General features: G+C 43.4%; 1 protein-coding gene across 1 annotated transcript; it reads right to left on the bottom strand.

Annotated features, from left to right (window-relative positions):
- Positions 1 to 487: 487 nt before the first annotated feature.
- LOC109321123 (NADH-cytochrome b5 reductase 2) lies at positions 488 to 13,741 on the bottom strand. The gene is made up of 9 exons (XM_019551487.1): positions 13,673 to 13,741; positions 13,391 to 13,528; positions 11,732 to 11,804; positions 7,224 to 7,330; positions 5,536 to 5,665; positions 3,966 to 4,049; positions 2,451 to 2,536; positions 1,493 to 1,592; positions 488 to 862 (listed from the first exon to the last, which is right to left on the bottom strand). The coding sequence occupies exons 1-9, from the start codon at positions 13,676 to 13,678 to the stop codon at positions 690 to 692; spliced, it is 897 nt and encodes a 298-aa protein (XP_019407032.1). The 5' UTR covers positions 13,679 to 13,741; the 3' UTR covers positions 488 to 689.
- Between the last annotated feature and the right edge of the window lie 591 nt (positions 13,742 to 14,332).

Below are 14,332 nucleotides of genomic sequence, written 5' to 3'. Positions count from 1 at the left end.
ACAACAATAAAGCAATTTTGAGAAGCTTTGAGAATTCTATTCAGCATCCCTGAGCCACTGCCATTTCTTCCCAATCTTTTTTGTTTTCTTAGGATTACCAAGACTTTTATCCCTTGTTTCACAGGGACGAAGGTGATGCAACAAAAACATAGTCATGTTAATTAGTAAATTACTTGTAGGGTCCTGCCATATACTCCTAACGAGTTGGGAAAGAGCTTCAGACTTCAGGGCACAAACGCAGGCTGCTGAATGTTGATCCTAACAAATTAAGCAAATGAACAGAACTTCTCCCTTTCTCAGATACAAAATTTTCTCAGTACAGCAGTGAAGGCAGAGCATGTCAGGATAATTGAATGCCAGTGCCTAGAGTCTCCTGGCCTTTAACTTTATACAGTAATACCATCTTCATACTTTAATCTTATAAATATGCAACTCTGTATCTTACTGCTTAATGTAGGGAGGTTAAAGAATATTACTCAATAGGGTGTGTGTTATAATATTGAAAATTTATGTAGGAATACAAAAGATTTAAGTAACTAGGCAATAAAATTCTTGACATTCAACTTAAAAAGGAATAGAGTCTACATCAGAGCATTACATTGCTCTAAAAGAGCTGCAGTATAGAGGATTATCACAGCATGTGCCAGGAATATAGTATGTTTACTGATGTTGTTCAATGCCTTTTCATGTTAATAAGCAAACATGTTATTTTTGGAATAACCCAGTTTGTCCAGACTGGGCTGACAAGCAAACTGAATCATAGGAGGTGGCCCACACATCAGAATGATGGAATCATTGCCAGGTGGAGGAAGATGTGCTTTAATCATGTCCACAGTGATGAAACCAGAGCTGTACTTCCAATCTGAAAGACAAAAGTGACAAGGGATGCTATTAGTATCTTACAAAGATTTGAATATAAATTCATATCGAGAGTCCCGTCTGTATCTTCAGCAATGCTAACCCTTCACATGTTGCTGTTTGTGGGCTGTATGCACTATCACCACTGCAAGAAGCTACTTGCACACAAGGATAGGACCACACCACTCCGAATAAAGCCAGGCACTTGGCTCCCAAGTTTTGGTTTTAAGAGGGAGGTAAATCTAACAATTCACATTCTCATCTCTGGTGCCTGCAACTGCAGCCTACCAGGACCTAACTACTGTAAGCACCACTTTTCTGTTGTGCCCATGACAGCTTGTCTAACTGAACTCCTTAGTACCTGCCAATGTAACATGATTCTGCTGAAGAAACAAGAAAAAGAGAAAACACAAAGCAGCAGAACTATAGATTTTGCTGGGAAGTCCAGGGAATGAACTTTGCAGCAAAGGTTTACAGAACAACTTCTCATTTTAAGACGAGTTTCAAGATAGTAATATATTTTAGAAGGGCTCTGATAGCAAAGGAATGGGTACAGTACAAATGATGTATACAAGGAGGACCTGTATACAGAGAGAAGGACAAAAAGATCTTTTTTCATGCATCAGCAACCTACCTTGAGGAGGCCTGTCCAGTGTGTACCACAGTTTAAATTGACTGGGGTGCTTCTTAGCAACCTCCTCTAGCTCTGTTCTTAATAGTATGTCTTTTTCTGTCTAGAAAATGGAGAGACAGAGAGAGAGAGAATTATTTTCCTCCAAACTATCTCAGTGCACTGAGCAATACAAACTAACAGAGCTAACTTTGTTTTCGGCAGTAAGGGATCACAGGTAGTTCAAAGTTACACAGTTCTCACCTCCTGTACCTTTCAGTCTTCCTCATTTATAACTATTAAAGTAGCCAAACTAAGCAAGCAGGTTTTTTTCCTCTTAAATATTTGGTAGTTTATAACATTTCTTTGCTATAAATTCTGATTTAAGAGTGAAATTAATAGACTTAACACCAAGCTACATGATTCCTTTAAAGGAGTGTTAAAGGGTTGATTTAAAAAGACATACCAAAAATTCAGACTTATGTTCAGAATTACTGTTAGCCCATTTGGCCCTGTCTTGGTCTCTTAGCACTGGTGTTTTTGCAAATTTTGAAGTGGAAGTGATCAGGCATACCAGTTTGAGGTAAGAATTTCACATAAAACCTTCCTTTCAGGAGTGAGAAATTTCTTATAGTTTTTCACAATAAGGTTCAGGATAATATTTTGTTTAAGAGTAAGAGAAACCCAACTTGAATCTAAGCGATTCAAATCTAATGCAGTTAATCATGATCTCTCTTGTAATTCCTGCTACAAACCACTTTTAAACAAAATATATCAAAATATTCATCAGATGCTTGTCTTCCCATAGATATGTGTTAAATATATATATAAGTGAAGAGAGACTATCCTGAAGAGCATTCAGTGAATCTATATAGAAAAGGAATTTTCTGGGTTAAATACCATAACAGTTTGAGCAGTTCAAAGTCCTGTGGGAGGAGCAGGGAGCACAGATTCTGGCAAACAAAAGCTACAGCATATTTACCTGATTAGCAAAAAGTAGGTAACATTTTGTGTCATCCTTGGGGTCCTTTGTGATGTGACGAATCAGCTGCAACATTGGTGTAATTCCTATTCATAATAAGAGTCACAAATGAGCTTTTTCTCTAAGCCCATCTACAGATTGCAATGCAGAAGCAGGCAACTTCACTGAGAGTTTTGTCTGCATGAGGCCCAGGATCAAGGCCTCACATCCCAGTTTACAACCCATATCAGCTTTGATGTTCCATAATTTCACTCCAAAAGTGACTAAGTAATATTTCACACCTAGGAATGTCCATTTTCAATATTAATTCATTTAACCCTCACAGCACTTTCATAGTAAAGAGAAGGAAATATTGTACATAGGGTAAAGGTTTAAGTGATTTAGGTCATGCACTAAATCAGTTTAAGAGCTAAAATTAGAATGTGTGTAAATTATTGGCTCCCAAGCCACACTGAAGACCCTATTTTTGTCTTGCTGTGGTAGATAGCATCCTGGCACAGTATTAATTGCTATCATGCTATCATGTCTGCAATCAGGACCAATTAGCTACTGATGAACAGTGGTAAAAATTATCTGGGCTCTGAAGACCTTCAGCACTGAAGAATAGAAACCATTGGATATTCAAGGTGTAATATGTTCACTTCAAGCAAAAAGCCACTGAACTATTAAATCCCTGTATCAGTGCAAGCACTGTTAGGTAGTAGCTTGAACTGGTAATAAAAACAATAATTCCATGGTCATAAAATGTGTGTGTGACATTCATTACAATCCTCTGATAACCTGTATGCTCTTTAGCAAAGTGCCCACCCTTAGCACAATGACATGGCGTGTTTGTGGACGTGGCTGTGGTTTAGTCCCCTAAACTGAAATGGTTGGTTTTTAATTGCAGTAATTAAAGAACCACCATTTCAATTTAGGGGCTTCTGTCACTATTACAGTGAGGGCCCTGATCCCTTTTTTTTTTTCCTTCTGTGGAACCTGCCACATCTCCCGTAGCCAGGGGGCAAGCTACTGGGAGGCCAAGCAGCCCCCAAGCCCCAGGCGGTCCTTCCCTCTGCGGTGGTGTTGCCCCCGGTGTTGCCCCAGCTCAGAAGCAGCACCCAGCCCAAACCAACTCTTGCTGAGCAAGCGTCTGGCCTCCTAGCAGCCTGCCCAAATGGCCATGGAGGAAAGGACCCGGGCCCATCACAGCTCAGGAGCTGCTTGGCCTGACTGCAGCATGCTCCCTGGGCACAGGAAACACAGGCAGATTCTGGGGGGGAACAAGAATCGGGCTCCTCCCCACTTCTGCCTTCAGCCCACTTCTCCCTGGCAGGAGGGGGCAAGTTGTCAAAAAGCCACTATGTTGCAAATAGCTATGTTGCAAACTAAACTACATGCAGATGCGGTCTAGTTTGCAATGCAGCAAACTCATTTAAATTGTTAAAAAAAAAACCTGCACGTGTACAGCGTGACACATTTAAACTGCAGAAACGGGCAATTTTTGTAACTTGTACAAGCGACCAAAAGTTTCACCTGTTCCCCCAGCTATCATCCCAAGATGCTTTGCAAACTTTATCTGTGCTTCAGACTTCTTGTCAGGCTTGATAGCAAATTTACCTGGAAGAAACACACAACATTTGTAAGTAAATGAACTGATGAGTAATCCATACAGTTGCTATGCAAGGACAATTACTGCTGCCTACAGCTTAATTCACTGTGTCAGGTCTTCTGGTCCAGCCAACCAGTGCTCAGAACAGAAAACAGATGGAAATGACAGAAGTGGTTTTATTGTACCTTGGTAGCCTCTCTGGACTTCTTCACCGTCCTGGATAATTCTGAGCAGAATCAAGGCTAACCAAATTGTAGCCAGCTACATTGACCCTGAAACACTATCTGGCAGCTGTGAATTGATGGAGTACTATGGCCCCACGCTGAAGGGCCTGACGGTGGTGAGTGGCACTGTCTCTGCCAGGGGAATTCTCAAGAGGTTGGTAAATCACCTTTACTCTATGAAAGCACAGCTGAAGATCTCACCTTTTAGTAACAATATTCAACAGATCTGCAATAAAGCAGTCAAATGTGCTGCACACTTAGGTAAGACCCTTTTTATTATTGTATTTGTAATTCTTTCAGCTCTTGCTACAAGAACCCAATTAAGCCCTTGGCAGTCATAGCCAGGAAACTGTGACCTCTAATATCCAGGCATGAAAACAACCAGACAACTTCTGTTCCACACCAGAAGATGCCACTGCTTTATTCAAATTTGAAAATTAGATGCCATTTGCAAAGCAATTAGTCTCCACAAACTAAGCCAACCAGATAGTTCTACACAGAGCATTTTTCACATGCACACTCTGATAAATCATTTAACAGATTTGTAACAAATAATGAGCTTTCTATGCTGTTGTCTGTAGTCCTGCCGTTGTCTATGGCAACTGAAACACAATAGAAACGTGTGGATCTAGGTGTTACATGGGTCACTGAGTCCCTCTAAAAGATAATGGACTTATCTGTATATTATTCATAAGGGCCTGATCCTGAAAAGTACAAAGCAACAGCGCTTCTTGCATAAATCTGAGCTGCATGAAGCAAATTGCCTTTCTCCTTTACAGCCACCTCAAGTGAGAGTTGTTTGTATCAGCAGGTTGTTTCCTCCCATCCAGAATGAGCTACATGCAAGAGCCTTAACCAAGTCAAGCCTGTTTTAAAACTAAAGTGGAATTGGTTCCCAGCCAGGGAGTTTATTTAACTGCAGTAATGAATTTCCTGAAAGGGCAATGCGTAGGGAGGCTTGCAGTGTGAAACAGGCCAGGACCATCTGGTACAATGATCACAGCAGTAATGTATAAAGAACTGAATTACCAACACCTAACACGAGGGCAGGGTGAACAAGGAAAGACTGCACCACTCTTCCCGTCCACTATGGCCAACTAGGGCAGGCTTCAGTCAAAAAACATAGGAATTCTTTCTTGGTGAGAGAAACCTGGGTTTCTTCCTGCCATTTAATTTCAAAAGAAAGCCATGTCCTAAACTTAAGCCCTCAAGCTTTAAACTGCCCTTGAAAATAACTAAATTCCCACCTTCCATTTAAACATCAATGTACCTGGCCCCTTATACACAAGAAGTCCATTTGGCCCTCTGAAGTCAATAGTATCTCCAATGTTCATGCTGTTTAAGTACTGGGACATCTTTCCACCTTCAGGGAATTTAGGATTGACATTCTTGTAGTAGACCTGAAAAAAAACCAACCAGTGGCTATTTGTGTCATAAACCAGTTAGGTCCCAGGTAGCAGTGGTAATTTTTTTTAAAAAAACAGCCTTTTGCTTGCCTGCAGTTACACTAAGCATCTGAAATATGATCCAGAAAATCCCTTGCTTTCAAATATGTTTGTCCACTGTAGCCAGAAGCCACTGCAGTTCTACAAGCAAAATGCTAATGCTGGTATTTCACCATCATCCCTGCATGCAGCCCAGCTGAAGAAAATGTAGGCATGGAATGCACAATACAATATTTGACCTTCAAACTAGGATGATTTCATGGCAAACTTCCTCCAGGGTGGGTTGGTTGGTTTCAAGTGCATTCAGCAGCCCTGGAAGGTACTCCGTACTAATAACTATGCTGTTTGACAGTATCAGTTTAAATTTTCACAGACTTTTTCTTCCCAGGCAAACACTGGTTTGTACAGTAAACAAGCTGGCCCAAATCCAACTCCCTCTTCAGGCAGTTAAGTACCATTTATGCAGAGTTTAAGGCCACCCACAGTTTTCAGATCCTCCCTGCCATGCAACTCAGCTTGTCCTTCTAAGCATGCTCCAAAGGGATCAGCTCCAGTCACTTACTCTCTGCTGTGATCCAATTCCAGTTTTTCTCAACCAGGGTGCTGCTGCACCCTGGGGTCCCTTAAGATTCTTTCAATGGTGCTGTGGAGTGCCACAGTGTTAGAACTGTTAGGTGTACACGCTTGATTCACAAAATAAGCCCAAGTTTTTAAATAGGACTCCAAATATTAAATAGCTTCTCATTTGTTATGGCCTTTCTGAGTTCTTTGCAACAGAAAAATTGCCCTATCATTTTTCTGTAGTCAAAAAAATGAGTTAAAAATGTGGTATTTTCCAAGGGATGCCTTGAGTTTAATGAGGAGTGCCTTAAGTCTAAAAAGGTTGAGAATCACTGTCCTATTCCATCTAGGAAGACACATAATCCTGTGAAATCCCTAAAAGTTAATCACAGAAAAACCAGGACTGCGAGGAGGACGACTACTTGCCTATCATTGAGCCCCATTGTTTAGGGGTTACGGCATTTCTTCAAGCAATGGAATATCTAACTTATAGCCCCCTCTGTCTCCCACAGCCAACAATGCCTATTACTCAGAAAATGTATTCATACCACTCCTGTAGAAGCTGGCTTGGGGGGCACTCAAAAGAGGAAGATAAGTGGGACATGAAAAGAAGAAGCTAAAGGGAATGTGGTTTGGGGACTCAGTAAAACAGCTTCTGGAAATGAAAGGTCCCTGGGTGTTGTCTGCTTCTCCTCCTCTTTAAGCATTTTATACAGGGACTATTCCATGCAAAATGCAGAAACAACACTGAGACAAAGAGACAAAGAATAAATGTGGCCAGAGGCCAAATGCATGCTTAGGAGGACACGGTGTGCTGCACAGTGGGGAATAGGAACTAAAACTCATGTAAGCAGACATAAATGGCATTTACACAGGTGCTACTTGCTTGCTTGCCAAGGGAGCTGTATTTGAGACAACCAGTTAAATGGCTTGAACAGAAACTAAAATTTACCTTTATAATTAAATCAACATAACCTTTTATTTCATCACTGGAAACTGGTGTGTAGGCCCGGATCACCAAACTACCATTGATTTTGGCAGAAAGATAAACATGTTGGCCTAAAAAGAAAGAAAGTTACAGTATTATCATCTCATTTTCAGCTTTAAGGGTTTGTACTTTCCAGGCTTGGGAGAAAAAGAAAACAAAAAGGAAGGAAAGGTTGGGAAAATAAAATGCGTGATCTTAGCCCAATATAACGTATTGTGATGCAAAACACAATGTTAAAAAATAGCCTAACAGTATTACTAATGTATCCCATAATCGAGTCATCTAACACAGAAACATTCTTCATTACATTTCTGCAACTTTTAATCCAGTACATGTTGCTGCAAAAAATGTCTGTTCTTTAGATAGATAATGCTGTATTATGACATAAAAATGGAATGCTATCCACATACAGAATATATATGGTAACTACAATGCTATGAATTTGTCTGCAATTATGAAATAAATTGTGAAACTATAAAATAAATCTTACTACTTTTGCATATTAGACATTACCTGAACTCTGTCCACTAAACCACGTTAGAACTGCTTTGAGTACTACAATCCTGTGTGTATTATGTGGAGTATGGCTTTTCCCACATCATGCTAATAAATATAATACCAACACACAATACCATGGACAAATAAATAACTGCATTCACATACACATAATTCCAGATCTCTACTGAAGAAAAAATAAAGATAGATAATAGCTACAATTTTTACAAGACAATATTTGTTAGATGTACACCTTGCTGGGGTTGTTTGACCCCAGTACTCCTTCCTGCCATGGCAGGGGGTTGGACTAGATGATCTACTCAGGTCCCTTCCAACCATAGAAACTATGAAACTATTTTTGGTTTTCTGCAGATAGGCAGCCAGTATGCAGAGGGACTAAAATTTTACCAGCCAACTCTTCCTAGAGCAACATCACCACAATTTCTGTGGTACAGTGGCTGGAACAGAGCTAGCCCCTGCAGTCTCTGTTCTGCTCACGTGCATCCTGCTTTTGAAGGACATACTGAGTTACATATGAAGTGAGACTCTTTCCAAACATGTTTTTTACAAACATATTGGGTATCTATCAGCAAAATAGAAGTATATGTGATTTAGCTTATTGCTGCTCTAGCCTGATGTCTGGTGGGTTTCCAGCATCTCTTCCTTCTCCTATATGTCAGTGATGACCAATGATTCTTGTAGCCTAGTGTTAAGTATATACATCTAAGAAACAAGCTATTATGTCACAAACTAATATTAAAGCATCTCAGGGGGATACTGGGACTGGACATTTGGGAAGCAGGAAGTTGCAAGTTAAATATTAACAAAAGAACTGGCTGATTATTCACATCATCTTTGCCTATGCAGGTTTTTACTGAAGCTTTCTCTTTTAAGGCACGTGAAAACAGGTATTTTACTAGTCTCACAAACCAAGGCAGAAAACCCCAGTTTTAGGAACCCATAGTGGCAATGTGAGTATTCTGCAGCTGGACTGCAGAATCAGGGCTTCTGAGCACAAAAAAGCAGTACTGCTAGAGAAACCCATGTTCAAGTGACACTTTCAAAAAGTAAAGTCCCTAGATTAGATCCCACACAAAGCAGCAACCACGTGACCTATGAAAGAAGTCAATTTAAATACTAGGTGAAAGTGTTTCAGGAGTAAGAAATAGTGAGGGAGAAAAGCTCAAACAAGAGTAGACCTGGGGTATAGAGAGGCAGTGGGGGCTGCTTCATGTAGTCATTCACCTTTGTTTTCCTTCATGGATAAACAAGTATTTTTCATACTATCCACTGGAAGACAAGAGGATCTGTATAAAAGTGGAGGCCAGCTGTTGCCATTGATTTAATTGTTTCATAGCATCTGACAAAGTAGACTGTCACCTACAAAAGCTACTGCCTCTCTGAACAAGTTAATCTCTAAGAAGCCAGCCTTCCCTGCCTTCTGCCATTGATTAGCAATTTTCCTGAAAACAACAAGCTCAGCCTGGGAAAAAAAGGACACAGGTAACTTGCAGAACAGGAGAGCTCATGCCGTGTGCGGCTTGAAACAGCCAGGACTATGCAATTGGGAAAAGAGCCAGATTGGAAAGAGTGCTGTTCAGGACAAGAGGGTCGTTGACCCTTGAGCAGGTTATCCTCAATTCAAGGTTCACAGTTCAGTGGCATCAGCAAAATACCCTTGGCAGACCCTAATTTCCTGAAAGCTTTATGATAGAGAGGAGAAAAAAAAAGCTGGCAGATATCTGCTGAATGCCTGAAGAACAACAATAACACATCTCTAAAATGTACTATTCTTCCTGTCTCCCCAAATCCATTGTTAACGGGCTATAAGAGTGAAAGCCTGCAACCTCTTTCTCATCTAACCATGTCTACACTAGAGTCAAAGGTGTGACACTAGCTGGTGCAGGGAAACCTGATCTAGCAGTCAAGAAGTCAGCTTGGGTGCTTTGAGCAGCAGAATCAGGGCAACACAGCTGCCTATGTATTTACGGATTTTGCTGCCTGCACTCAAGCAGCTACACGTGATCAGAACCCATGGTAGCAAGTTGATAGCTAACTTAGACACATCTACATTAGCTGCAATCAGATCTTTGACTACAGTACAGGATCCTCTAGAACAGCGTTTCTCAACATGTGGGTCATGAGCCCAGAATGGGTTGCAATATATGAAAGGGTTGTGAACAAACCTTAAAAATGAATTCTCCTTTAAAGAAAAAAATGTGGGAAACTGGCTTTCCCCTTGCAGACAGCCAGAGTTCCAGCCTGCAAGGGGTTGCTTGGTGCTCCCCATACCCTACACCCCCACCGCCCTGCCCCACGCACCCACCCTCTGCCCCACACTGGAGGGCTGGGGTATGGGGGCAGGGAGCAGCAGGTCAGAACTGTGGAGGATTGGGTCAGGACAGGCCATTGATGTTACAGATGGGTCCTGGTACAAAAAAGGTTGAGAACCACTGCTGTAAAATTCAAAAGCAACTACCATATATTTTTAATATAAGACAACCCTGAATATAAGGTGAATCCCCCAATACTTTGATTCTATATATGGAAATGTATACATTTATGATTATTTTCCAGATGTAGAATCTAATGATCAGAAAGTTGGTTTGAATATATTCCCTTCTCACTGCTGCAGCAGGGAAAATAGTTGCTGAGGGAGGAGTCAGTTGGCCTCAATGCCCTCAGTGCCCACCCCACTTCTCCCCCGTAGCCCTCCTGCCCCCATTTACTGTCAGACCCTGCTCAGGCTCCTTCCCTGAGGACATGACAGTAAGGGGGGTAAAGGGACAGAGGAGAGGGCAGAAGCTACAGAGGAGGACAGGTGACTGCTGTGGGTCCAACTCTGGCCCCAACTCGGAACTACAGCAGTTGCCTGCTCCCGCGTCCCAATTTGAAATTCAAGCGACCAAAAACACTGACTTCAAAATAAACGTACATACAGTAATTTCCACTCGTCCTCTACATTTGATAACTTGCATATATGCAATTTATTATGGGTACTTACAGACTTAACTCATCCAGAATTGATACATTTTAACATGTTGCAAACTGCAGAAAGTTTTTAGCCCAGCTGCTCCATAAACACCCTGTTGAGCAACACTTTCGTAATACAAACTATACATTATATTAATCCAGAGCCAAAAGGCGCGATTCAGTGCGGCTAGGAAGAGCGAGGCTACACGGAGAAGGTGGTTGCCCTCCGCTGCCTTGGTGATGCACCCCCTGAGTATGCTGCTGCTTGCAATGTGGCGCTCACAGCCTCTCCGCGTGGTCTCGCTCTTCCCAACTGCGCCTGCTGGGCTGCAGAGGCACCCAGGGCAGGGAAGGACAGAGCGAGGAACGACAAGCAGCCACCTTTCCCTGTCACTCTGCTACCCTCTCCCAGGTGCCTCTGCAGCTTGGCAGGCATGATCTGGCATGGCTGGGCTGGTTCTTTGAGGGGCACAGCCCTGCTTCTCAGCCCTGGCACAGGAGGAGCTTCACTGGGGCAGTGTAGGGCGAGCGGCAGCAAGAAGATCCCTGTGCAGCTCCTCCGTTCCTTGCAGCGCCAGGTTGCGGGGGAGGGAAGCTGGACAGCAGCTGTCCCCTACAGGGAGTTCCCTGCGGTGCTGTTCTCAAGGGCGCTGCAGGGAGCGGAGGAGCCACATGGGGATCTTCCTGCCGCTGCTTACCCTGCGCTGCCTGGGTGAAGTGCCTCCTGCATGCGGGGCTACAGCGAGGGCAGCAGTGCAGGGCAGCAGCAAGCACAGGGGATGCATTACCAGGGCGGGGGGGATGGAGCTCATGGTAGCATGAGTGAAATACATGTAAGGGCACAATAGATCAGACCTGGTGAAAAGGCCTGTCGTCATAATATGGCAGGATGAAATGTTCAATCCCTTGTTTTCCTGAACAGCAAATTAACTCTTTGCTCCTTTTTTAAGCGCTCTGTTAAAATCCAAAACTTACAAATAAAAATAAAGTGTTTTAGTATTTACCTACTGGTAACCCCAATACATGATCTGGCGATGGAAGCTGAAACCGAAAACGCTTGGTATCGTGGCTGATCTCCTAGCGATAAACAGAGAGACAAAGACCTGAGTATTAGAACAATTCATAGAGCGGTGCAGCATTGCTTTGGCTTTGGAAAACAGCACAGTAAGCTTCAGTAGTGAATCTACTCTCCATTTATATACAAGCCAACTTCAAGACATGAAGCACAACTGGTCTGACAGCAATCTGCCTGATCAAGACTTTCAAACCTAGTTATAAAGAACTTGATACTAAAGACTTAACCCACAGTGAAAATGGGAAGTGAATTTTGCCTAAGTAAAAAAAGGCTACACAAATGAACAAAATATCTTTAGACACTCTCTCATCATTGTGTATTGGACATATTTCCTGATGTATGGTAGGATTTCCAGCAAGGCAGGACATGTAAAGGCACAGCCTTCCTCAAGATAAATTTGCAACTCCAGTTTCTCACGCATATAAAATTAAAGGTTAGGATCTGTATAGCCAAATAAACTAATCCAACCATTTGTAAAAGCTAGCTGAATATTAATGTAGGCATAATATTTTAAGAACCAAATTAATACAGTAAACTGCTTGCAGATGTGGAACCGCCCCCGCCCCAAACAGTGCTTTATTTTGAACTTGGTACATCCCCACACCCAGCCCAGCACATGCCCGGAAGAGGTGTTGTATTAGCTGTACCCGGCTTTCCCAGTGTCTGTGTAGGTCAGGTGCTTTAGTGGGCTTTTTGGGCACTTTTATCTAATAGCTGATTGAACCAGCTATTAAAGTGCCAAAAAGCACCACTGAAGCATCTGATCTATACAGACACTGCAGAGCTTGGTCAAAGTAACACACTGCTGCTTCTGATAAAACAGTTTTTTTGTTTTTTTTCCCCCACATCTGTCAGCACCTGTAATGTCTGGGGAAAAAGATTCCAAGATGCTTCAGCTTTACCCCACAAATGTATTATAAACATTTGGAAAATAGAGGATCCTACACTAAGTGATGCAACTTTAGAAACATGCATGGAGAATAAAAGGCTACCTGGCCTCCTCAGGCCCTGGTTTCCCTACCAGTAAGTAAGAGAGGAATATTAATATTAAGCTTCTCATAGAGCATACTAAAGCATGTGCAATTAAACACTAGCCCAAACTGACAACAGTAACATCCGCCTTGCACTTTGGAGTGCCAGCTTTAAAATCTGACCTTGGATCTGAACCTAGAGCACAGCTGTCCACCATCCCCATCCCGCCCCCGCTCTCAGGACTTTGAGCTTGCTGGCTTTGAAATCTGTGGCTTGAATGTATGTCTATAGCAGTCAGCGAAGCGCCCTGCGGTTTTCGGTGGAAGATGGTCAAGATGATTAAGTCGTAGCAAGCCACCTGCTCAAGCAGTTCCCCAGTACCACTTGCCCCTGCCCCTTGGTTCATCCCAACCCACTGGACTCTGGTCAGCGTCAGAGCCAAGAACAGACCCCAAATCTCAAGGTCAGCCCTGTGATCTCGCTGCTCAGCCGCATCCCCTCCCCAAGACGAGGGGAGCCACACGCACGCCGACATCACACGAGTTGAGGTCGCGGATGTTTTTGGCACTGCCCAAAAACGCTGCCAACCCCTGGCCTAAAAGAAGGGCGGTCTCACCTCTTTCTCCGCCAGGGCCAGCGGATACTTGGTGTTGGGATCCCTCAGCGTAATGGGAGCCCGCGTCCTCGCCGCCTTGAAGACGAACAGCAAGGCCGAGGCGCCCACGACCAGCGCCGCAGCGAGCACGGACAGCTCCTGGGGACGGCAGGGCGGGAAGGGCCGTGAGAGGGTCGGGGTCGCCTCGGGGTGCGCGGGCGGGGCTGGCAGGCAGAGGCAGGAGGGGAAAGGCTGAGGCTGCGCCAGGCGAGCCCCGCTCCCGCCCACCCGCGACCCGCTCACCTCCATCGCGGCCGGCTCCGCGGGCGGCCGGGGCTGCGGCGCCGCGAGACTAGACCGCCGCCGCCGCGTCCAGCCCGCCTGGTGCCTTGCCCCGGCGCCTCTCCCCGCCGCCCTGCCCCACGCGTCGTCTGCTCGCCCTTCACTGCCGCCGCCCCGCCCCCCCGCTTCCTTACCTTCTGCACCCTTTGAGGTAAGGGACTGCTGTTAATGAGCCCGAGGTACCCGGGAGAGTAACGCTGTGCATGTGTGTACACAAAAAATGCAAAATCTAGAAGTCTGGGTTCAGAGATGATACATTTTATTAGACCAAATGAGAAACTGCTAAAAAAAAATCGTTTTCTGCAAGCTTTTGGGCTCTCTCACATGTATACACACACACACACACACATACACAAATAAATATACACACACATTTATTTATATAATATATAAAGCACATCTGTTATATATATATATAAAAATAAATGTGTGTATATTTATTTATATGTCTGTATGTGTGTGTGTGTATACATATTTGTGTGTGGGGGAGGTGTAAAAAAGTTACACAATGTAGCTGTACTACTTAAATTTCACATCATAGTGATTAATTTGTGGTATATACATAACTATACACACACACACACACACACACGTAACCTTACACTGGGCTTTTTTTCTTCT

Source organism: Crocodylus porosus, unplaced genomic scaffold (genome assembly GCF_001723895.1).
Source record: "Crocodylus porosus isolate Cpor-Errol unplaced genomic scaffold, CroPor_comp1, whole genome shotgun sequence".
NCBI lineage: Eukaryota > Metazoa > Chordata > Crocodylia > Crocodylidae > Crocodylus > Crocodylus porosus.
This window is presented reverse-complemented; position numbering and strand designations above follow the sequence as displayed.

Excerpts from the sequence above, each read along its gene's own strand:
- LOC109321123 (XM_019551487.1), bottom strand. Across the intron at positions 7,331-11,731 it reads TGTATTGGGGTTACCAGTAG|GCCAACATGTTTATCTTTCT; the intron begins GTAAATACTAAA and ends CTTTCTTTTTAG. Across the intron at positions 4,050-5,535 it reads TCTTGTGTATAAGGGGCCAG|GTAAATTTGCTATCAAGCCT; the intron begins GTACATTGATGT and ends TGTTTCTTCCAG.